Here is a 24,782-nt window from a genome sequence, read left to right as displayed (position 1 = left end):
CGGTAGCCAAGTGGCCTTTTAACATATTAAAAGACAAATAAACTCACTCTTCATTGACTTCAAGAGGTCTGTCAAGTAATTTGCACCGAGGAAGAATCAATCAGTCTGTACAGTCTTTAAAAGCAGCCAGCTTGTCTGCGAGGCTACAAGGGGGTGGGAAGATGAACACTCCTAATTGATTTGTCCTGGATGTGTTTGTATAAGGTGAACGGCAGGAACCTCCTCTCCATTGACTTCGATCGAACCACCCGGACTGAGAGGATCTACGACGATCACCGTAAGTTCCAGCTGAGGATCCTCTACGACCAGTCTGGCCACCCAACCCTCTGGCTTCCGAGCAGCCGGCTGACTGCCGTCAACATCACTTATTCCTCGACCGGCCAGATCTCTGGCATCCAGCGGGGCCCGCTGGGGGAGAGAATCGATTACGACGCCCAGGGGAGGATAGTGTCCCGCGTACTGAACGACGGGAAGACCTGGAGTTACACGTACCTCGACAAGGTGAGGGAGACAGGGTTTGACGGCACCCCGGTGCTCTTAAACGTATCAAACACAAAATGAAGTGTAGCTAAGCCTGGTGTAGTTATACATAATGTAGTTGAAGCAAATAATCTGAAGCTTCACATTTACATGTCCAAGTAGATTATGCCAAGCTTTGCTAAAGACTTATAGGTCAAGGATGACTTAATTAAACAAATGCATCATCATTCAGAATGTTAATTTCTTTTGTCATCTAATTTGCATTTCCATTCCTAAGTGTGTGATTATATTCTGTTCTCTTTTACAGTCCATGGTGCTACTTCTCCACAGCCAACGCCAGTATATTTTTGAGTATGACTTACTGGATCGTCTGTCCGCAGTCACGATGCCCAGCGTTGCCCGTCACACCATGCAGACCATCCGCTCCATCGGCTACTACCGTAACATCTACAACCCCCCAGAGAGCAACGCCTCCATGATTGTGGACTACAGTGAGGAAGGGCTGCTCCTGCAGACGGCCTACCTGGGGACAGGCCGACGGGTCCTCTACAAGTACCGGCGGATGTCCAAGCTGTCCGAGCTGCTGTACGACAGCACCCGCGTCAGCTTCACCTACGACGAGACGGCCGGGGTGCTCAAGACGGTCAACCTGCAGACCGAGGGCTTCATCTGCACCATCAGGTACCGCCAAATTGGCCCCCTCATCGACCGGCAGATCTTCCGTTTCAGCGAAGACGGCATGGTCAACGCCCGCTTCGACTACAGCTACGATAACAACTTCCGGGTGACCAGCATGCAGGCGGTCATCAACGAGACGCCCTTGCCCATCGACCTGTACCAATTTGACGACATCTCGGGCAAGTTTGAGCAGTTTGGGAAGTTTGGCGTGATCTACTACGACATCAACCAGATCATTTCGACGGCCGTGATGACGTACACCAAGCACTTCGACGCGCACGGGCGGATCAAGGAGATCCAGTACGAGATCTTCCGCTCGCTGATGTACTGGATCACCATTCAGTATGACAACATGGGCCGAGTGACGAAGCGAGAAATGAAGATCGGCCCCTTCGCCAACACCACCAAGTACGGCTACGAGTACGACGTGGACGGGCAGCTCCAGACCGTCTACCTGAATGACAAAATCATGTGGCGCTACAACTACGACCTGAACGGCAACCTGCACTTGCTAAACCCGGGGAGCAGCGCCCGTCTGACCCCACTGCGCTACGACCTACGGGACCGAATCACTCGCTTAGGTGATGTCCAGTACAGGATGGACGAAGATGGCTTCTTGCATCAGCGGGGGGGTGACATCTTTGAGTACAATTCCAAGGGACTTCTGACCAGGGTCTACAGCAAGGCTGGTGGCTGGAACATACTGTACCGTTACGATGGCCTGGGACGACGTGTGTCCAGCAAGACCAGCATTGGGCAGCACCTTCAGTTCTTCTACGCTGATCTGAACTACCCAAACCGGATAACTCACGTCTACAATCACTCCAGCTCTGAGATCACCTCCCTCTATTACGACCTTCAGGGCCACGTCTTTGCCATGGAGATCAGCAGCGGGGAGGAGTTCTACATTGCTTCGGACAACACTGGCACGCCACTGGCTGTGTTCAGCAGCAATGGCCTGATGATTAAACAGATTCAGTATACCGCCTACGGAGAAATCTACCTGGACTCCAACCCCGACTTCCAGCTGGTGATAGGGTTCCACGGCGGCCTCTACGACCCCCTGACCAAGCTGATTCACTTCGGAGAGAGGGACTACGATATCCTGGCTGGCCGGTGGACAACGCCCGACATCACCGTCTGGACGAAGGTGGCCAGCGACCCGGCGCCATTCAACCTGTACATGTTCAGCAACAACAACCCTGTGGGCAAAGTCGAGAATATCAAGGACTACATTACAGGTAAGAAAGGTAGCCAAATAAACCTGCCACGTTTACTGAACGAGGAGCTGGCAAAAAAGGAGTTGGGGCGGCACGGTGGCACAGTGGTTAGCACTGCTGCTTCACAGCACCAGGGACCCGGGTTCGATTCCCGGCTTGGGTCACTGTCTGTGTGGCACGTTCTCCCCGTGTCTGCGTGGGTTCCCTCTGGGTGCTCCGGTTTTCTCCCACATTCTGAAACGTGGTGAGGCGTGTGGACCCGAACAAGCGCCGGATGGTGTCGACTAGAGAAATTTCACAGTAACTTCATTGCAGTGTTACTTGTGATTAATAAACTTTAAAATGTCACCAAGCCAATTTTTCAGTACGGCCATCAATTGAGTTAGAAATTACTTGAGTGTGAATTGTGAAGTAAATGTCGTGTGAAGACAAAGTAAAGTTTATTTATTAGTCACAAGTAGGCTTACGTTAACACTGCAATGGAGTTATTGTGAAAATCCCCTAGTCGCCACACTCCAGGTACACTGAGGGAGAACTTAGCGTGGCCAATGCACCTAACCAGCAAGTCTTTGGACTGTGGGAGGAAACCCACACGGACACAGGGAGAACGTGCAAATTCCAAACAGACAGTGACCCAAGCCAGGAATTGAACCCAGGCCCCTAGCGCTGTGAGGTAGCTGTGCTAACCACTGTGCCACCGTGCCGCTCTATCATCAGAGATCATCTGAGCAGGTGGTATAAATGGGTTCAATAAAAGTTTCTGGAGATGGAAATAATTGACGGACACAGTGAGAGAGGGTCAAGCGCTACACATATTGTTGCCGAGATGGTAAGATGGGATTGATGTGTATTTTAGCATACCAAGGATTGGTTGTAATTTGCTAGATAGGGCAACAGGTCTGCAGGAAATCTGACGCTGAAATTGTGAGAGGAAATAAAAACATCTGTTGTTTATAACCCAGCTTGAGTTGAAAAGCAAAGTGCCTTCATTGCTCACAGATATGTCAGATCCCCCGCCTTCCTTCCATAAACAGACTGCACCATTTGGTGTACACATAACCATTTGAAGGCAGCGCTGGCATCATTCCATTTGTTTGCTTCCTATCAAATGTTAGTGATTCTGGAATTAGGAGTTGGAACTTGGCTCGGCATGATTCTTGCCTCTCCCCCATCTCCTGTCACGCAGTGCGTTTTTCAGTGGCAGATGTGACTCACCATTGGTGGCCGGCAGAGTCTTCCAGTCCTGCCGATGTTTACACTGTTTTATGGGGTTCACCCACTCTGTCGCCAGGTGACAGGTGGATTGGAAGATCCCACACTCAGGGTGGGATTTTCTGCCCGCGTTCGTCCCAAAACCAGAATGGACCTTTCCGTGATCTGCCTCTCAATTCCTGTGGTGAGCAGAATGGGAAGCTTCACCCCTTAGTTTTTTTGTGCTCATGAGCTTCTATTTATAGACACACACACACACACACACACACACACATCGTGCATTTCCATTAAATAAACCCCCTCCCAGCCTGTTCTTCCCAAGCCCCCAGGTAATATCCACCGTCTAAATACAATTAATGCCCAATTGATATCAGCATTAGAATCATCATCACAGATTGATTCAACAGTGCAGAAGGAGGCCATTCAGCCCATTAAGCCTCCACCGACAACAATCCTGCCAGGCCCTATCCCTGTAATCCCATGACACTAAGGGATAATTTAGCAAGGCCAATCAACCACATCTTTGAAGTGTGAGAGAAACCCACACAACAGGGGGAGAACGTGCAAACTCCATGCAGACATTGACCCAAGGCTGGAATTGAACCTGCTCCCTGTGAGGCAGCAATGCTAACCACTGGGCCACCACTTAGCTACCCATGTTTTTGTATTAAATGGATTTAACTCTGTTTTGAATCAAATCCTGTTCCTCCAGCAGTCCCAAACTTGCTGACCTGTACTGGTTCCTGGTTGAACAACTCAATTCTAAAATTCTCACTTTTGCTTTCAAATCTATCCTCTGAGCCCGCAATCCTCCAAGATATTTTGCTCCTCTAATTCTGGCCTCAAGCATCCGTGATTTCATCAATCACCCTGCCGTCAGTACCATCAGCTGCCTAGGCCCTAAACATTGAACTACCCTCACTAAACCTCTCTGCCTCAGTACTTCATTGTCCTCCTTTAAGATGCTCCTTAGAATGCAGCCATTTGACCTCATTTGGCCAGAGGCCTTGTGATCTCCTCAGTGGCACATTTTTATTTAGAACGTTCCTGTGAGATGCCTTGGGATCTTCTTATGACATGAAAGGCCGTACTTAAATCTAATTTCCTGTTGTTTGTGTCAGTGTCCACGCTCTGCATATGAGTGATACTCTAAATGTCAGTGTACTAGAAACAATTACAACTTGGCCCATTTCAGATGCAGACAGACACATTTGATTTATTGTTGTGACATGTATTAGTATACAGTGAAAAGTATTGTTTCTCGCGTGCTATACAGACAAAGCATACCGTTCATAGAGAAGGAAAGGAGAGAGTGCAGAATGCAATGTTGCAGTCATAACTAGGGTGTAGAGAAAGATCAACTTAATGCGAGGTAGGCACACTCAAAAATCTGATGGCAGCTGGGAAGAAACTGTTCTGGCGTCGGTCGGTGCGTGACCTCAGACTTCTGTATCTTTCTCCCAACGGGAGAAGATGGAAGAGAGAAGGTCCGGGGTGTGTGGGTCCTTAAATGTGCTGGCTGCTTTGCCGAGGCAGCAGGAAGTGTAAACAGAGTCGATGGGAGGCTGGTTTGCGTGATGGATTGGGCGACATTCACAACCTTTTCTAGTTCCTTGCAGTCTTGGGCATTTTCCAATGGGTGTGCTTCTATAATCCTGACTAATAAAGTTAATACTTTGACTGATTCTTGTTTCCTAAGCTGAGAATGCAGTGCCACTCGGCATCCCAGTAGAGTTCCTGCAGATTGGAATGTGAGGACTTTCTGGGTGTTTCAGCATTGGTTCGATATTTGCATACATTAATCCTCTAACCCACTGAGAAAGATTCTTCACTGACCGATTTTACTTTGGCTGATGTCACTGATGTTTTACCTCTCTCCTACTTCCCAATGTTTAATAATGAAAAAGAAGGCATTAGGTAGTCCTGATGAGGGGAAGAAAGCTTCTGCAGTGATGGTTTTTCTGGCATTATACATCGCAAGTAGCTTTACAGCTATTAGGTTGATGGAGCAAATTAATGTGATGTAAAATATTAAAATGAGAAAAGTCAAGGGCCAGAATTTTCATCTGAAGCATTGGCAGGGAACACATTCTTGCTGACTCCAGTAGTTCTCCCACTCCCCAACCCCCTCCCCCGATTGCCCCACCAACACACTCCCCACCACCACCCCAATCTGTCAACCACCAGTCAACCTAACAATTGAGGCTGGGTGGAAAATGGCCCTCAAGTGGCAGTTAAGTTGCCAGTTAAGTCTTAAGACCCTCCACCCCACCCACTTTTCCCCATGCCAACCCCTGCTTCAAAACCCACCAGTGGGTGGACGTAGGGAGCATAAAACTCAGGCCAAGAGAACACGAAAGATCTGAAATGGCAAAACTCTACTCACGGTGTGGAACCTCACTCTCTTGGAGCTTACCATGCCGGAATGCTCAGGACAGTATGGATCCAAAGTTCACCCACTGGACTCCGACTCAAGAACAGCTTCTTCCCTGCTGCCATCAGATTCTTGAATGGAACTACCTTATATTAAGTTGATTGGCTGAGTTGACCTCTGGTTCTGCTGTTCGTGCTCTCATCAGGTGTCACCCTGGGCTGGGTTTTCAAACTTTAGCAGGCTCAGGGCCCTAGTGCAGGCCCCAAAGTTCACCCACTGGATCCCAATGTCTCCAAGACAATTTCAAATTGTCAAAGTGGAAGGAACCAACTCACCACCAATTTACAGCCCATTCGACTCGGAGCCTTCTCGGAGGCATCAGTAAATGTTATTTTCAGCGAACAAATGCTGTTTGGCGCAGGTTAGTGCACAGCTGATAGGTTCACTGCAGGGCAAAAGGAAAGTTCTCCTTGTGATTCTAAAACTTGTGGACCCCAAAAGTGATCTCAGCTGGAATGTTTTTTTCATTCATTTGTGGGACATGGACGTCGCTGACTGCCAGCATTTATTGCCCATCCCTAGTTGCCCAAGGGCAGTGGAGAATCTATCACTTTGCTGTGGCTCTGGAGATAAGGACAGCAGATTTCCTTCCCTAAAGGACATTAGTGAACCTGATGGGTTCTTCCAACAATCCACAATGGTTGCATGGTCATCAGTGTGTTCCTAATTCCAGATATCTTTTATTGGATTCGAATTTCACTATCTGCCGTGGTGGGATTTGAACATAAGAACATAAGAACATAAGAAATAGGAGCAGGAGTAGGCCATCTAGCCCTTCGAGCCTGCCCCGCCATTCAATAAGATCATGGCTGATCTGTCGTGGCTCAGTTCCACTTTCCCGCCCTCTCCCCATAACCCTTAATCCCCTCTTTTATCAAGAACCCATCAACCCGCTTCTTAAAAATATTTAGCGAGGCAGCCTCCACCACTTCAACGGGCAGAGAATTCCAGAGATTCACCACCCTTTGAGTGAAGAAGTTCCTCCTCAACTCCGTTCTAAACCGCCTCCCCTTTATCTTGAGGCTGTGCCCCCTAGTCCTACTGTCTTTTTTGAGCGGGAAGAGTCTCTCCACCTCTATCCTATCCATCCCATTCATCATCTTATACGTCTCAATGAGATCTCCCCTCATTCTTCTAAACTCTAACGAGTACAAGCCTAGTTTATTCAGCCTCTCCTCATAGCTCAACCCCCTCAACTCCGGTATCAGCCTAGTAAACCTCCTCTGCACTCCCTCCAGGGCCAAAATATCCTTGCACAGGTGCGGCGCCCAAAACTGCACACAGTACTCCAGCTGCGGCCTCACCAATGCCCTATACAGCTGCAGCAAGACCTCCCTACTTTTATATTCAATCCCCCTCGCTATGAAGGCCAGCATCCCATTCGCCTTCCTGACCACCTGCTGCACCTGCAAGCTGGGTTTTTGCGACTCATGCACAAGGACCCCAAGGTCCCTCTGCACCGTCGCCTGCTGCAGTTTTTCGCCACGTAAGTAATAGTCCTTCCTACCATTCTTCCTACCAAAGTGGACCACCTCACACTTGCCAACATTAAATTCCATTTGCCATTTCCTGGCCCATTCGCCCAGCCTATCTAGATCCTTCTGCAGACTCTCCACACCCTCCGCACAATTTGCCTTTCCCCCAATCTTGGTGTCATCAGCAAATTTCGACACCCTGCACTCGGTTCCCTCCTCCAGATCATCTATATAAATGGTAAATAGCTGAGGCCCCAGCACCGACCCCTGGGGCACCCCACTAGTCACCAACCGCCAATCCGAATAGCACCCATTGACCCCCACTCTCTGCCTCCTATTTGACAACCAATCCTCTATCCACGCTAACACCCTACCCCCAACTCCATGTCCCCTGATCTTCTGCAATAACCTCTTGTGAGGTACCTTGTCAAACGCCTTCTGAAAATCCAGAAAGACCACATCCACCGGCTCTCCTCTATCCACTGCCCTAGACACATCCTCATAGAACTCCAGTAAATTTGTCAGACACGACTTCCCTTTAATGAAACCGTGTTGCGTCTGCCCTATCAAGCAATTCCCTTCAAGATGCCTCGCAATTTCCTCCTTAATGACGGATTCCAACATTTTACCTACCACAGACGTTAAACTAACCGGCCTATAATTCCCCGCCTTTTGCCTGGCACCCTTCTTAAACAACGGCGTAACATTAGCTGTTTTCCAATCTTCCGGCACTTCCCCGGAATCCAGCGACGTCTGGAAAATAACCACCAAGGCATCCACTATAACCTCCGCCATTTCTTTCAGAACCCTCGGATGCATTCCATCCGGTCCTGGGGACTTGTCCACAATCAGCCCCTCCAGTCTGTCGAGCACCACCTCTCTAGTAACAGTAATGTCATTAAGACCCTCCAGTCCTACCACCTTTCCATCGCTAACACCCGGCAAATTATTCACGTCCTCCTCCGTGAAGACAGAAACAAAAAAGTTATTCAAGACCTTAGCCATATCCCCATCCCCTACCACTAGCTCCCCTTTCTCATCCTCTAAAGGACCAACGTTCACCCTAGCCAGCCTCTTCCTTTTTATATATTTATAAAAACTCTTGCTATCCTTTTTTATATTAAGCGCTAGCCCAGCTTCATAGCTTCTCCTACCCTCCTTTATCAACTTCTTTGTCAATCTTTGTTGACATTTAAACCTTTCCCAATCCTCTTCTCGCCCACTGCCCTTAGCTACTCTAAATTCCTCCGCTTTTAATTTAACACTTTCCTTCACCTCCTTCGTTATCCACGGCTTATTACCTCTCCTCCTACTGTCCTTTTTGACCATCGGAATAAATTTCTGCTGAGCACCAAGAAAGATCTCCTTAAAGATCCTCCACTGCTCCTCAGCAGACCTACCTTCCAACGCGCTCCCCCAGTCCACATTCGCCAATTCTTCTCTCATCCTACCATACTCCCCTCTATTCAAACAAAGGACGCGTGTCCGGGAACCCACTTTCTCCTCCTCCATCTGCAACAGAAACTCCACCATGCAATGATCACTCTCTCCAAGAGGATCCTTCACCGCAAGGTCCCTAATTCTACCCGCCTCATTACATAGCACCAGATCCAAGATAGCTCGCTCCCTCGTCGGCTCCAACACACACTGTTCAAGGAAATTATCCCGGCAGCATTCCAAGAACTCCTCCTCGAGCCCACCTCGTCCAACATGGGTCGACCAATCAATATGCAGATTGAAATCTCCCATAACTACTGCCGTCCCATTCCTGCACGTCGCACTTATTTGCGCGTTAACAGCCCGCCCCACCTCCAGATCATTATTTGGGGGCCTATAGACGACACCCACCAGCGTCTTCCTCCCTTTGCTGTTCCTAATCTCCACCCACAACGATTCCACTTTCTGCTCTTTGGCTCCGATATCATCCCTTGCTACCACCTTGATACTATCCTTAATCAGCAGAGCTACGCCACCCCCTCTTTCCTCCTGCCTATCCTTCCTAAACACTTGATAGCCCTGTACATTCATCTCCCAGTCCCTGTCACCTTGCAGCCACGTCTCTGTAATGGCCACCAGATCGTATCCATTTGTGTCGATCTGCGCCACCAGCTCATCCACTTTATTCCGAATGCTTCGTGCATTCAGATAAAGCGCTTTCATCCCAGCCTTCACCTGGACCCTATTTGCCGTAACGCCACCAATTGGGACATCCTCGGCCTCTTCCCTTACCTGTACCCTATCCTTAACTTTAGACCTCGTAGCGTCACCTACCCTCGCACCCTCCCCCCCCCTAATTAGTTTAAAGCCCTGTCTACAGTCCTCTTTACTCGATTCGCCAACACTCTGGTCCCAGCACGGTTCAGACCCACCCCATCCCGCCCGAACAAGTCCCACCTACCCCAATACTGGTGCCAATGCCCCATAAATTCGAACCCATTCCTCCCACACCAATCCCTGAGCCACCCATTCACTTCCTTTATCCTGTCAACCCTACGCCCGTCTGCACTCAGTTCAGGCAGTAGCCCAGAGACGACCACCTTGTCGGTTCTACTTTTTAATTCCATTCCCAGCTTTTCATACTCCCTCCCCAGATCCTCAGTCCGCACTTTGCCTACGTCGCCGGCACCCACATGTACCACAACGACCGGGTTCTCACCCTCCCACTCCAGATTCCTCTGCAGCCCAGCTGCGACATCCTGTACCCGAGCACCAGGCAGACAACACACCCTTCTGTGCACTTTGTCATTGTGACAAAGGACAGTGTCAATACCCTTCACCCCACTATCCCCAATCACTACTACGTTCCTTTTCCCCTTCTCTTTGCCTATGTCCTGCTGCATCACTGTACCGTATGCAGTTTGCTCACCAACCTCACCTGCCTCGTCCTCTTCCAGACTGGAAGCAAGAACCTCAAACCTGTTATGCAGATTAAGAGGCTGAGGCCTCCGCTCCTCACCCCCCTTCCTCCTCCCAGCAGCCCCCTTTTGTCCCTGACCCTTAGATTTAGCCAGTCTAGCAGGGGTGGATGTCACTTGCACCCCATTGACAATGGCACCCTCTCTCCCCCTGATGAGCCTCAGTGTCTGTAGCTCAGAGGCCAGCTCATCCACCTTGAGCTGGAGCTCCTCCAGCAACCTGCACTTACTACAGACATGGTCACTGGGAAGGACCCTGGGGTCCACCAGTTCCCACATCATACAGAAACCACACATCACATGCCCCTCCATTATTCACTGTAATTTTTTTATGGGGAAAAAAATTTTTTTCCTTGTTTCCTGCTGTAGTAGTTTTGAAAAAAAAATTTTTTTCCTTGTTTTTTCAAACAAACTCACCTGGCCTTTTTTCCTTCCAGCCCTTTTTGATATTAAGCCCTATTAACTCACTCTGCTTCCCACTCACTCCGCTGCCCGCTCAGACGCTGCCCGCTGTCTACACCAGGCCTCCTTTTAAACCTGGCGCTGATTTAAAGCAGGCTGGTCCACAAATGCCTTTTAACCACTCCTTCAGAATTCTTAAAGCAGTAAATACAATAAATAAATGCTTTAAACAGTTCTACAAAGAGTAAAGTGCTTTAAACTTATTTTAAACAGGTTTTTAACAGGTAAAATCTTAGCTCTCTCTCTCTGCTTCAGCAAACAATGGAAGGCTTCACCGTGTGGCCCCTTGATAATTAAAGCAGGCTGGTCCACAAATGCCTTTTAACCACTCCTTCAGAATTCTTAAAGCAGTAAATACAATAAATAAATGCTTTAAACAGTTCTACAAAGAGTAAAGTGCTTTAAACTTATTTTAAACAGGTTTTTAACAGGTAAAATCTTAGCTCTCTCTCTCTCTGCTTCAGCAAACAATGGAACCCGGGTCCCTAGAACATTAGCTGAGTTTCCTGGATTAACAGTCCAGCAATAATACTATTCAGCCATCGCCTCCCACGTTACTTTTGGCCTGGTCAACCTCCAAGTCAATATTTATACTCCTGGCCCTCTGATGAGTTGCTTCCTTTGGCAAGGCAGTGGTAAGTCTTAATGTAGTTTAGTCCATTGTGCAAACCAGCCACCCATCCGTTGACTCTGTCTACATGTCCCACTGCCTTGGAAAAGAGGCCAGCAAAATCAAGGACCCCATGTACCCTGGACTTCTCTCTTCTACCTTCCTTTATCGTGAAAAAGATACAGAAGTCTGAAAATACATACCAACCGACTCAAGAACAGCTTCTTACCTGCTGCCATCAGACTTATGAAGGCCATCCTTATCTCCAGAGCCACAGAAACGTGGTTGATTCTCAACTGCCTTCAAGCAACTCGGGATGGGCAATAAATGCTGGTCAGCCAGTGACACCCATGTCCCACGAATGAATAAAAAAAACATTTTAGCTGAGATCACTTTTGGACCCCACAAGTTTTACCATCATAAGAACTTTTCTTCTGCCCTGCAGTGAACTTAACAGCTGTACACTATTAAATTGATCTTTCTGTACACCCTAGCTATGACCGTAACACTACACTCTACACTGTCTTGTTTCCTTTTCTATATACACGATATGCTTTGTTTGTATAGCGCACAAGAAACAATACATTTCACTGTGTACTAATACATATGAAAATAATAAATCAAATAGAAAACCAAACCTGGAATTGATCTGGGTGTCCGGTTTCTGACTCTGATATGAAAATTCTGCCTCTTGTGGGGGGAGCAACACCTCACAACTCCAAAGCTCAAATTCTATCCCTCATCTCTTCCCCTGTGTAATAGCAAGGTAGGGACAACTCTTAGGCAGAAACCACAGGAACCTTATTTAATTTTAAAATGGCTTTGTACTATCAACTTTACATCAACGCAAGAGCCCATCCTGTTTTTGGTTGTTAGATTTTGAGAGGGCTTTTTCCTCACGTTTCTCTGATGCGAGACAACAGCGAATGATTGGAATTTGAGAGATAAAGTGATGGACTGAGATAGGAGCATGTTCAGTGGCTCGATGCTAAGATTAGAGTTCGCAGTTCTGAACCTGGAACAGGATTTGACCTTGCCTGATAGATGTGTTGTATTGTACATGAAAATGCAGCAAAGGAAAATCATCTTGTGCAGAGGAAATGGTTGACCATAAATAGGGCATGATATTCCATGTTTATTTGGAACAGATTACCATGGTTACCGTCAAAATCTGTGCAGCACAATGAAGTGATGCAATTGTCACATGGTGAGAAAAAAATTGAATGATTATGTTAGTGAATTTAGTGTAGCTGCCATTATAGATTTTCATAACAGTCATCCAGCACAGAAACAGGCCCTTCGGCCCACCATGTCTATGTCTACCACCTGTACAATCTGTACTATTGCCATTTACCACCACTGGGTGGCAAGGTGACACCATGGTTAGTATTGCTGCCTCCCAGCGTCAGGGTTCAATTCCGGCCTCGAGTTACTATCTGTATGGAGATTGCACATTCTCCTCGTATCTGCGTGGGGTTCCTCCGGATGCTCTGATTTCATCCTACGGTCCGAAAGATGTGCTGGTTAGGTGCATTGGCCGTGCTAAATTCTCCCTCAGTGTAACTGAACAGGTGCCGGAGTGTGGCGACGAGGGGGATGTTCACAGTAACTTCATAGCGGTGTTAATATGACCCTACTTGTGACACTAATAAGTGAGCTTTACTGTTGTCCAAAAGAATTAAGCAGTGTGGCGAAGTTTATTTTTGTTATGACCAGCTGTGTGTCTGCCACACAGATAGAGCCTCCGCCCTGAAGCTCCTCCCACCTGAATTGCCAAAGTGTAACTGGCTCCGATGCATGTCCGTTAGCCGCTAAGACCTAGGGACACAGAGATGCTGTTGAGAACGTGGAACTTCCTACTGTTTGATCAACCAAAATACTGTTTGGCAGGGTTTATCTCCCCCCTTGTGAAAGGGCTACTTACACCGCTGTCACTGGCAGCAGGATGGCACTGCTGCCTCACAACACCAGGGATCCCGGTTCGATTTCCAGCTTGGATCACTGTCTGTGCGGAGCCTGCACGTTCTCTCCGTGTCTGCATGGATTTCCTCCGGGTGCTCCCATTTCCTCCCACAGTCCAAAGCTGTTCGAGTTTGACTGTGGGTAAATTGCCCCTTAGAGTCGGGGGATTAGCAGGTTAAATATGTAGAGTTACAGGGATAGGGCCTGGGTGGGATTGATGAGCCGAATGGTTTCCTTCTCGTTGTAGGGATTCCAAGGCCCTGATTTTACCGACATGCCCACCCTGAAATTGGCGTGGGTGAGGCTCGCAGAATGGCATTGTCCGCTGGCTTCGGGCATGATGTTACGAGACTCAGGCAAGCGTGCTGGTAAAATTCCGGCCTGGGAGTCTATGATTCTATGATCAGTGAGCCAGGCTGTCTGATGAATGGTTCCCCCACAGTCTGTGTATAACATACTCCTGTCTGGCACAGTTGTCGGATGAACAAATCTTCCATTCTGGGTTGTGTCAGTCGCAGTTTTTATTGACAGAGATGTCGTCTTGCAGCCTCCTTAACCAGTGAGGCGAAAGCTGCAGCCTGGCTAACCTGTCACTGAGCACCCCACAATATACCTTTAAATTTATTCATAAGGAAAGCTTCACTGAGTGCTGTGCATCCAGGCACAGTAATTTTCAATAGTTTATTGACTGCATTCAAGCATTTATTGATGTTTCACTTACAGCGGTGGATTTGTTTAAACCATGGATTAGTAAGAAGCCCAAATAAAAAGATACAAAATATTGACTGCAGTTTGTTTCAACGTAAAAATGTATTTTTAAAAAAATCTAATCCTTACAATTGGCTGAAGTGCTCTCAAATAGAGGAGGCTAATTGGTCTTTATTTCTTCTCCTGTCTGTAAGCCCTGATGCTAGCTATGTGCAGGTGTGTGCGTGTGTGTGTGTGTGTATTTCTGTATGTGTGTATGCGTGTTTATGTGTGTGTGTGTGTATATGTTGGTGTATGTGTGTGTGTGTATACATATACATATATTTGCCCTGCAGAATGTGCTAACGGTTATATGTATGTACCAAATGAGGAGAGAAATAGCTTTAGCTGTGATGAAAATCCGCAGTTTCGAGGCTCCCATGTGGAAATGGCCAATTGAGTGAGAAACTCTAGGATGAACAGCCCCATTTGATACCAAATCAGTGAGAGCCAATGAATTTGAGACAGGAGGGATGGGCAGGGAATTGGAGAGGAAAAACTATGCGAGTGAAATGGAATTAGTGACAGATGCAAAATCTCCTCCTAAATCTTCACTGGCAAATTCCGACTGTCACACCCTGTAATGCTACATCTCTGAATGCCACGCTCCATCACCTCCTAGCTAATGCTGCACCCTTTAATGCCACTGACCCCAATTAGTGCTGCCCCCTTATGCCAGAGCCCTAACTAATATTGCACCCTCAGTGTTAGACACATAACAAATGCTGCACCCCCTAATGTCAGATCCCTGACTAATGCCACAGAGTCCTAATGCCCTGAATTATTGCCACGTCCCAAACTAATGCCACATCTCTAACTAATGCCACACTTCCAAATACCAGAGCCCTAATGCTACAACCCCAGTGTAAGACTCGTAACTAATGGCACACCCCATAATGCCACAGCCCCTAAGAAATGCCACAGTCCGAATACCACTCCCGGCACAGCATGGTGGCACAGTGGTTAGCAGCGTCAGGGACCCAGGGTTGATTCCTGGCTTGGGTCACTGTCAGTGTGGAGTCTGCACGTTCTCCCTGTGTCTGCATAGGTTTCCTCCGGGTGCGCCAGTTTCCTCCCACAGTCTGAAAGATGTGCTGGCTGGGTGCATTGGCCATGCTAAATTCTCCCTTAGTGTATCCAAACAGGCACTGGAGTGTGGCGACTAGGGGATTTTCACAGTAACTTCATTGCATTGCTAATGTCAGCCTTCTTGTGACACTAATGAATAAAAATAAACTCCCAGTGCCACATTTCCGACTGCCACACACCCTAGTGCTGTACTCCTTAATGCTACACTTCCTAATGACACAGCCCTGACCAATGCGTCCTCCCCTCCCACCCCGGTACCACACCTGTTAATACCACATTCCTACTGCCACACTCCTGATGTTGCGTTGCTTAATGTCACACCCCTCCTATGACATCTCCTTCTGCCATCATACTTCTCATGTAGGGTAGGCGATGGTCCAGTGATATTATCGCTAGACTATTAACCCAGAAACTCAGCTAATGTTCTGGGGACCTGGGTTCGAATCCTGTCATGGCAGATGGTGGAATTTGAATTCAATAAAAAGTACCTGGAATTGAGAATCTACTGAAGACCATGAAACCATTGTCGATTGTCTGGTTCATTAATGTCCTTTAGGGAAGGCAATCTGCAGTCCTTGCCTGGTCTGGCCTATATGTGACTCCAGAACCACAGCAACATGGTTGACTCTCAACTACCCATGGATAACTAGGGATGGGCAATAAATGTTGGCCTGACCAGTGACCCCTATGTTCCATAAATGAATTTAAATACTTTGTACTCAGCCATTAACAAAGGAGAGTTGTGTGAAAGCATGGAGGGGAAGATTGTTCCCAAAAATGGTTGTGATTATAACTTGTATAACGGAGGCGTTTACCCATCAAACATGCTGGTGCTTCGAGTGTGTATAAAGATGAGCATTCTGTAGTGTGTGAATCACCTGCTTCTGAAAGTGCTGAATGTACCACACCTTCATTGCATCTCTCTTCTCAAAATGATCTTCTCTCCACAGACGTCAACAGTTGGCTACTGATGTTTGGGTTCCAGCTCCACAATGTTATTCCTGGTTTTCCTGTGCCCAAGCAAGGGCTGGAGGAACCTTCATACGAACTCTTGAAGAGTCAAGAATGGGATGATGTACCGGTAAGACTGGTCAAAACCTTTAACAACCTGACTAAATGATACATAGACTAAACCCCCTGTCCCCTGAGAGCAGAGACGCTGTCAAGGAGGAGATGGGACTATAACCCCATTCCTGAAGGGGAAAAGCTGAGTCACTGTTACCTCCCCTTATTGTGGAATTGCGAGATAAAATACCAGAAAGAAGCAGCTTCAAGCATCTGTCGGAAAAAGAAATGGACAACTGGGTACAACCAACCTGTCCCTGCTTCATAGTAAAGTTAGGCCTGGATTCATACAATCCCTACAGTGCAAATGGAGGCCATTTGGCCCATCGAGCTTGCACCAACAACAATCCCGTCTAGGCCCTAGCTCTGGAACCACACGTATTTACCCTGCTAGCCCCCGTCACTGAGGGGGAATTTAGCGTGGCCAACCAACCTAAGCCGCACATCATTGGACTGTGGGAGGAAACCAGAGTACCCAAAGGAAATCCATACAGACATGAGGAGAACGTGTAAACTCCGCACAGACAGTCACCCGAGGCCAGAATATGAACCTGGGTCCCTGGTGCTGTAAGGCAGCAGTACTAACCACTGTGCCACTATGCTGCCCTGGGGCAGAGGATTCAGAATGAGGGACGGCTGGGACATTGTGACCAGTGTTACCATTGAGCTGGATTTCCCCCTGCTGCCACCAGTTTTACCAGAGGTAGCTCCTTCCCCTCCTGCCTCATACAAATGGCGGATTTCCCTCCCATCCACCTGCGCTGTTAGTCCACTTCAAAGTCTGAGCTCAAGAGAATTCCTTTCTATTATCAATCACGCATACTGTTATGATCCCAGAATGGAACCCTGGCCCAGAGGACCATGGGCAGAATTCTACGGCTTCCCATCCATATGTTTCTCAGTAGCCGGAGACAACACGCTGTTCACTGGCGGCGGGATTCTCTGATCCCACTGCTGTCAATCGCATTTCTCATTGAAGATAATGATCTCACCTCACTCCACTGGAAAACCCACGGGAGAGGGTGCACTGCCAGCGGGACCGGAGATTCCGTTAGCGTTAACAGCTGGAGAATTCTGTCCTGTAACTTTAACATTTTTTTTAATTTGGAGAAGCATTTAATAAAACGTTTAATAAACGTGAAAGCTTAGATTATGATGCAATACTCCCTTACTGCTTCTTAGCTTAACAAATGCACATAGATTTTAAGTACAACACCAATTACAAAATACATCTTAAGTTCCAATGGTTTCAGTGACACAGGGTCCCTTTAAACTCACAACCTGGCTGTTTCAGATATTCTCCACTCTGAATCCAAGTTCATGTTTGTCATGTTCCCCCCAGATGATTGTCACATGATTACTTTCCCTCAGCGGTTTGCATTCCTAAATCCAGTCTAGGTTTTCCAAATCACTCTTCTAAACAAAGCTTTCATTTTCACTTTTAAACAATGAATCCAATTTCCAGGTTTTACACCTTCCCCTTCAGGATTTGTTTGTTTTGACTGTTGTACAAACTGTTCACAATTGCCTTAACACTTGATTTCCAGACTCTATTAAGATGGCATCAAACTTTTAATTTACCTCTGAGGTCTACTTTCCTACCTTAATTCTAGTTACAGCAGCTGTTTCTTTCACTTACAACACTTTGTCCATTTCTCTCTTGAATATTCCTAAGCAATACCTTGGTCTCTGTTTTCTTAACTTTATTCTTCTTAAGGAATTCTTTCTGCCCTAATTCTCTAGTTATCAAGACTGCATCTGCTTCTTTGGGATGTCTGCCTCTTTGCAGCTCCCCTGTCTGGTCCAGCTTCTCCTGGCAGAGTTGAGAGATGTTCCCTCGCTGATGTGCTCCTTCAACTGATCCAATTAAGATTAAATTCAATAAAAGGGTGGCACAGTGGTTAGCACTGCTGCCTCATAGCCCCAGGGACTTGGGTTCAATCCCAGCTTGGGTCACTCTCTGCACAGAATCTGCAAGTTCTCCTGTGTGTGTGGGTTTCCTCTGGGGTGCTTGGGTTTCCACCCACAATCCGAAAGACGTGCTAGTTAGATGTATTGGCCGTGCTAAGTTCTCTCTCGGTGGAGCACACCAGAATGATCTTGGAGCACACCAGGATGATAGGGAGTGGGATAGCTTGATCTTGGTTTTGGACAAAGCTCGGCACAACATTGAGGGCCAAAGGGCCTGTACTATGCTGTACTGTAATATGTACCTGAACAAGCGCCGGAGTGTGGCAACTAACTTCATTGTACTGTTAATGTAAGCTTACTTGTGACAGTAATAAATAAACTTTAAATTTTTCTATCCTAAAAGGATCCCCAGCTGCTGAGCATGCCCACACGCTCTTCACGCAATAACCCTCTCTAAGCGTAATAGAAACACAGATGGAATTGAAACCAACCCTTACACATACAAACATCTTTGTCCAACATGACTCGAACTATACATTTTACTCTTCCTTACACAGAAACATTGCATTAAACCACTTGAAAGTGTACCTTATTTCTAATGTTCTTTTACCCCTTAAATTACCTTTACTTTCCTAACACATATAACCTTACAGACAAGAGTGTTCGATTTAGAGATGGGCTGGTTTGAGTCAATAGCATCTTTACAATAGTGCTTTTAGAATTGTTATTATGGTGCCAGATTATTATCTTCAATGGTCAGAGGTCAGTTTAGTTGCTGACACTATAGGGGTGCAAAACTGTGGGAAAATAATGCAGACATACGCTAAACACTTGAAACATCATCATTTCTTTTTCAATTAATTAAATAATACATCACACCAGCTGCTTACAAAACAGATGTTCAGTTAATTTCACTGATCTTTTTAAAGTGCTCAACTTATTCCATAGAATCCCTGCAGTGCAGAAGGAGGCCATTCAGCCCATTGAGCCTAAGGCTGGCAACAATCCCACCCTGGCCCTATCCCCGTAACCCCACATGTTTATCCCACTAATCCTTCTAACCTACGCATCCCACGACACTAACGGGCAATTTACCATGGCCAGTCAACCTAACTTGCACATCTTTGGAATGTGGGAGGAAACCGGAGCACCTGGAGGAAACCCACGCAGACATGGGGAGAATGTGTACACTCCACACAGATAGTGACCCAAGCCAGGAATCCAACCCAGGTCTCTGAAACTGTGAGGCAGCAGGGCTAAGCACTGTGCCACCGTGCCGCCCATTTAGAAATGATTCTATCCATAGTTTTCAATGGATGATTCATTTATTGATTATCCTGTGGTGTTGAAGTGAGTGCTGTGATGTTTCGCTGATTTTTCACTCAGAAAGAGAATTGGCATCCCTTCCATTACATTCTTGAGTGGCAGCTGTTCATGTGTGAGCTTTGAGTGGTTTTTTTTGCAAATGGGCTATTTGGCTGTGGAGGATGCACATCTTGGCCTGACCCTACATGATATTACTTGATGGAGAGCAGGAGCTATACCCCTGGCCTGTATACACTGAAATGTATCATTAGCTCAAGTGGTAGAGTGCTCACTTTGCATGTGAGAGGTACTGGGATCGATTCCCACATTCTCCCAAGGGCGGCATGGTGGCAACAGTGACTATCGCTGCTGCCTCACTGTGAACCAGGGACTGTGTTCGATTCCAGCTTTGGGTTACTACCTGTGTGGAGTTTGCATGTTCTCCCCGTGTCTGTGTGGGTTTCCTCCGGCTTCCTCCTCCAGTCCAAAAGACGTGTTGGTTATATGGATTGGCAATGCTAAATTGTCCCTTAGTGTCCAGGGATGTCAGTTGGGTGGATTAGCTGTGGGAAATGCGCAGGCTTATGAGGATGGCGAGTGGGCATCTTAGGAGAATTAGTGCAGCTCAATGGCTGAATGACATCCTACTACACTGTAGGGGTTCTGTTCTATGGTTCTATTGTTACACCCTTACTACTACCAGCTTCTGTGTGAAAACGTGATGTTATCCCTGAACAGCTGAACTCTCGTTTTAAGGTTATGCCCGGTTGCCCTGAACTTCCCCCAGCAGAGGAAATAGTTTCTCTCAATCTACCTTATCAGATCCTTTAAATCATGCTGAAACCTTTGTACTCAAGGTGGTACAAGCTTAGCCTGCTCAGCCTATCCTTGTAATATAGATTAACCCCGATACCTTTCAGGTGAATCCGCACTGCAGCCCCTCCAAGGCCCACCCTGAGATGCACATCTCAGAATGGGACACAGTACACTAGATGGGGTCCAAGGAGAGCCTTAAACAACTATAGCACAACTTCAACTCCTTTGTAATTCTGTCCCCTGTAGGTAAATGCCATCATTGAATTCACCATTTACATTATTTGTTGTACCTGCCCTTTAGATCTTAGTGAGTGCTGTACATGGGCCCTCGAATCTCTTCAACCATCAACGCTTTTTGGTTAAGATGAAGCTCAGATCGAACCCAGGAGGAGCTGTATTGTTTCCTCCTATCGGCTTGGATCTTGTTGATCGAGCCCAAGACAGGAAAATTGGGGCCTGTCTTGTCAGCTTGGATCTGTAATGTCTCTCTTGTAGGGACTTTGATTAGGTCAGTTTGGTTTCCGATTGGAAATAAGAAAAAAGGGCAGCACGGCAGCAGAGTGGTTAGCGCTGCTGCCTCGCTGTGCCAGGGATCAGGTTCGATTCCCGGCTTGGGTCACTGCCTGTGCAGAGTCTGCATATTCTCCTCATGTCTGCGTGGGTTTCAAAGAACAAAGAAAATTACAGCACGGGAACAGGCCTTTTGGCCCTCCAAGCCTGCACTGTCCAGGCTGCCTAACTGAACTAAAACCCCTACCCCTCCACTGACCATATTCTGATATTCCCATCTTATTCATGTATTTGTCAAGATGCCCCTTAAAAGTTGCTATCTTATCCACTTCCACTACCTCCCCCGGCAGCAAGTTCCAGGCACCCACCACCCTCTGTAAAAAACTTGCCTTGTGTATCTTTTAAACCTTGTCCCTTGCACATTAAACCTATCCCCTTATCAAGAGTAATTAACTCTTCCACCCTGGAAAAAAGCTTCTGACTTTCCTCCAGGTGCTCCAGTTTCCTCCCACAGCCCAATGACGTGCGGGTTAGGTGGATTGGCCATGCTAAATTGCCCCTTTGTGTTGGGGGGGGACTAGCTAGGATAAATGCATGGGGTTATGGGGATAGGGCCTGGGTGGGATTGTGGTTGTTGCAGACTCGATGGGCTGAATGGCCTCCTTCTGCACTGTAGGATTCTATGATTCTAGAAAGGAAAAATGCTGGAAAATTTCAACAGGTCTGGCAGCAGTTATGGCGAGAGATAGAGCCAAAGTTTTGAGTCGCTTCATTTCACTCATTTGCCTTTATCCCCCAATCTCTTCTCTGCTCCACTGTTCTGAGCTTCTCATAATTTAGAAAATACCCTGATCTATCTTTCTTAGAACGAAACTGGATGGTTTCACAACCCCATGCACTGATTTACATTTACCAAATTACGCTGACCTTTCTTTAGATCTGCTTTTTTTTTTGGAAATGTTTCTGCCTTGTAAGCTGAATAAGAAATACTACCTTTAATTAAAAAATTATTATTCTGTGATGTTACGGGTCAGAAAGGCAACTTTTGCTGCACTCACTCGCAACGTAATTCTCATAGCCTTTTTTTGATCTTGTTTCTAGTTTTTGTCTGGCGTGCAACAAACCGTAGCAAGACAAGCAAAGGCTTTTATGGGCTTGGGAAAAATGCCAGAAATTCAGACTGGCAAACACAAGGCCAGTGGAGAGAAGCCATGGCTCTGGTTCGGAACGGTCAAGTCCCTGGTCGGCAAGGGGGTCATGCTTGCAGTCAGTCAAGGAAAAGTGACGACCAACGTGCTCAACATTGCGAACGAAGACTGCATAAAGGTTGCGGCCGTACTCAATGGCGCGTACTACTTGGACAATTTGCATTACACCATCGAGGGCAAGGACACCCATTACTTCATCAAAGCTGCCTCACCCGAAAGTGACCTCGGGACACTGAGGTTAACCAGTGGGCGCAAGGCCTTAGAAAACGGCATCAACGTCACTGTTTCCCAGTCCACCACTGTGGTGAACGGCAGGACTCGCAGGTTTGCCGACGTGGAAATGCAGTACAGTGCGTTGTCCCTCCACGTTCGCTACGGGACGACGCTGGACGAGGAGAAGGCGCGCATCCTGGAGCAGGCCAGGCAGAGGGCGCTGGTGAGCGCGTGGACCAGGGAGCAGCAGCGGGTGAGAGACGGAGAGGAAGGGATCAGGTTATGGACAGAAGGAGAAAAGCGACAACTGCTGAGCGCTGCCAAAGTGCAAGGATATGATGGGTACTATGTACTCTCCGTGGAGCAATACCCAGAACTAGCAGACAGTGCGAACAATATTCAGTTCTTAAGACAGAACGAAATCGGGAAGAGGTAACACACAGGCGAGTTGGTGGCTGCCAAAGAAATAAACTTAACGCTGTCTTCTCCTTCTGGGAGAACAGGATATTAGTTTTTCTGCCCTTCGTTACCATGTGGTAAACTGAGGAAACTGAAATATAACTGAAGCCTGAGCTAGACCTCTATTCAAATCTATCTGTAGCACAAGTTCTCTCTTAGAGCTGTCGGACTTGGTGGAACTCTTCTTTTTCCTGCTCAGCTGGAACCTACAAAGGTGGTTTACTGCAAAAAGAATCTTCAAATCACTCTCGATAAACAGGATTGTCAACTGCTTCAAAAAAAAATTGTTTACAGTTGAATGCCACTACACTCAGACCCAAGGTTGGACTAACATGTAAAAAAAAAGCTTAACTGTTTTGTACTTGGCCAAATCTGTTGACTGTTTTCTGTTGTTTAAGAAACACTGTATTAAGCATTAGAATCAGTGTCCGGGATACAGAAACTAAACTGTGTATTATGACATGAGTAACCTTTGCTTACCAGAAGTAGTCTTAATCTTTCCTCACAAATCAGCAGTGTCGCACATTGGACCCGTGGGGCACATGGAACAGAAACAATGCGGTTTTAACTCTGTACTGTGGAGTGGAGGGTCTCTTCCCCACCCCGCACCCCCCTTGCTTTCAACCGTGCTGCTTTCTACAATGACATTTTGTGCAAAGTAGTATTGACTGTGGCACCCACAGAAAACTACTCTTTTCCATTTTGCAACGCCATGGGATTTTGCCTTTGGGAAGCGATGCGACGGACAAGATCACCCTCACAGCAAAGCGAAGGAATTACTTTTTTTCTTTTTTGTAAAGTGTGTGAGACCAGTACCTTATGGAGTTTTTATATGAATTCCAATTTACTGTTCATCAGATACTAGTCTCAAAAGATGTTAATTTATGTAAAGTGTTTCAAAGAAGTTTATACTTGAAAATAAAATCTTTAAAATACAGATGCTGCCTTGTAACCTGCTTTTTAATTATATGGAAGGGGGTAATGAGATGCCATCCTTTTCACTACAGCGTTCTAATCTGTCACTCTTTATTACCTCTTAAAACCAATCTTGATTTATTCTGGAAATAAAATGGAATGAGGAAAATCCATTGCTAAATTAAACATAGTGCCTGAGGTATAGTTTCATTGATATTCATGAAAGATTTGGCCTGGCATCTTACCACCATTCACACTGGTGGGATTTTCCCATTCCGCCGTAGTCAATGGAGATCTGGGTGGCCACCAAGTCCTCCGACTTTGGCAGCGGGAGCGTGGCGTGAACGGCAGGTGAGATCGTGCCCTTGGTCTGAGTTTTCAAATCTAAAAAGGAACATGCACCACGAAAGATCAGAGCAAATAATGCAGAAACTGTTCTTCAATTTGTACAGAGTAATTGCAAAAAAAAGGCAAAATTTAGTTAAATTTATGCCAGTCACTGTTTATAAGTCATTTATAAGTAAATCACTAATTGTGTGACTTATACCCAGGTGAGTTGATAGGAAATGAAATATGAGTGCTGCATAGTTGGAGGTGCCGTCTATTCAGTAAGACTTTGGTCAGAATTTTACTGACATGCCCGCCCCAATTCCAGTGGTGGACAAGGTTCGGAGAACAGCATTTTCCACTGGCCTCGGGTGGGATCGTACGGACCTTGGGCAGATGTGCCAATAGAATTCCGTCCTTTAAACCAAGGTCTATTCTGCCCTCTTGGGTGGGTGTCGAATAATCCATGGCTGCTCTTTCCATAAAAGAGCAAGGGAGCTCTCCAGGTGCTCTGGCCAATGTTTATGCCTCAGTCAACACCACAAAACCAGTTTTAATCTTTGCTCGGAGGTGGAACCTTCCTGTGCACATCTTTCCTGCCCTATAGTTGTGATGAACGTACTTCATTAGCTATAAGGAACTTTAGAACAACCTGAGATTGTGATAGAAATTGTTTTTTCCTTTACTGTATAAAGATTTTCCATTCTGCCTAATACATGTCCTTGTCTCGAAACTGCCAATCATTTTGACTGCTGCAGAGGTTAATGAG

General features: G+C 46.7%; 1 protein-coding gene across 6 annotated transcripts in view; it reads left to right on the top strand.

The window, feature by feature from the left end:
* tenm3 (teneurin transmembrane protein 3) overlaps nt 1-23,710 on the top strand; it is a 909,202-nt gene extending 885,492 nt beyond the window's left edge. For all 6 annotated transcript variants that reach the window (XM_080189440.1, XM_080189438.1, XM_080189437.1 and 3 more), the window contains 4 exons: nt 205-501; nt 788-2,399; nt 16,235-16,365; nt 21,993-23,710. In XM_080189440.1, the coding sequence (XP_080045566.1) occupies nt 205-501; nt 788-2,399; nt 16,235-16,365; nt 21,993-22,748 (2,796 nt within the window). In that variant the 3' untranslated portion in view covers nt 22,749-23,710. The remainder of the gene's footprint in view (nt 1-204; nt 502-787; nt 2,400-16,234; nt 16,366-21,992) is intronic.
* Nucleotides 23,711-24,782: the final 1,072 nt, after the last annotated feature.

The sequence above is a fragment of the Carcharhinus amblyrhynchos genome, chromosome 5 (genome assembly GCF_965287045.1).
Source record: "Carcharhinus amblyrhynchos chromosome 5, sCarAmb.v2.hapA, whole genome shotgun sequence".
NCBI lineage: Eukaryota > Metazoa > Chordata > Chondrichthyes > Carcharhiniformes > Carcharhinidae > Carcharhinus > Carcharhinus amblyrhynchos.
This window is presented reverse-complemented; position numbering and strand designations above follow the sequence as displayed.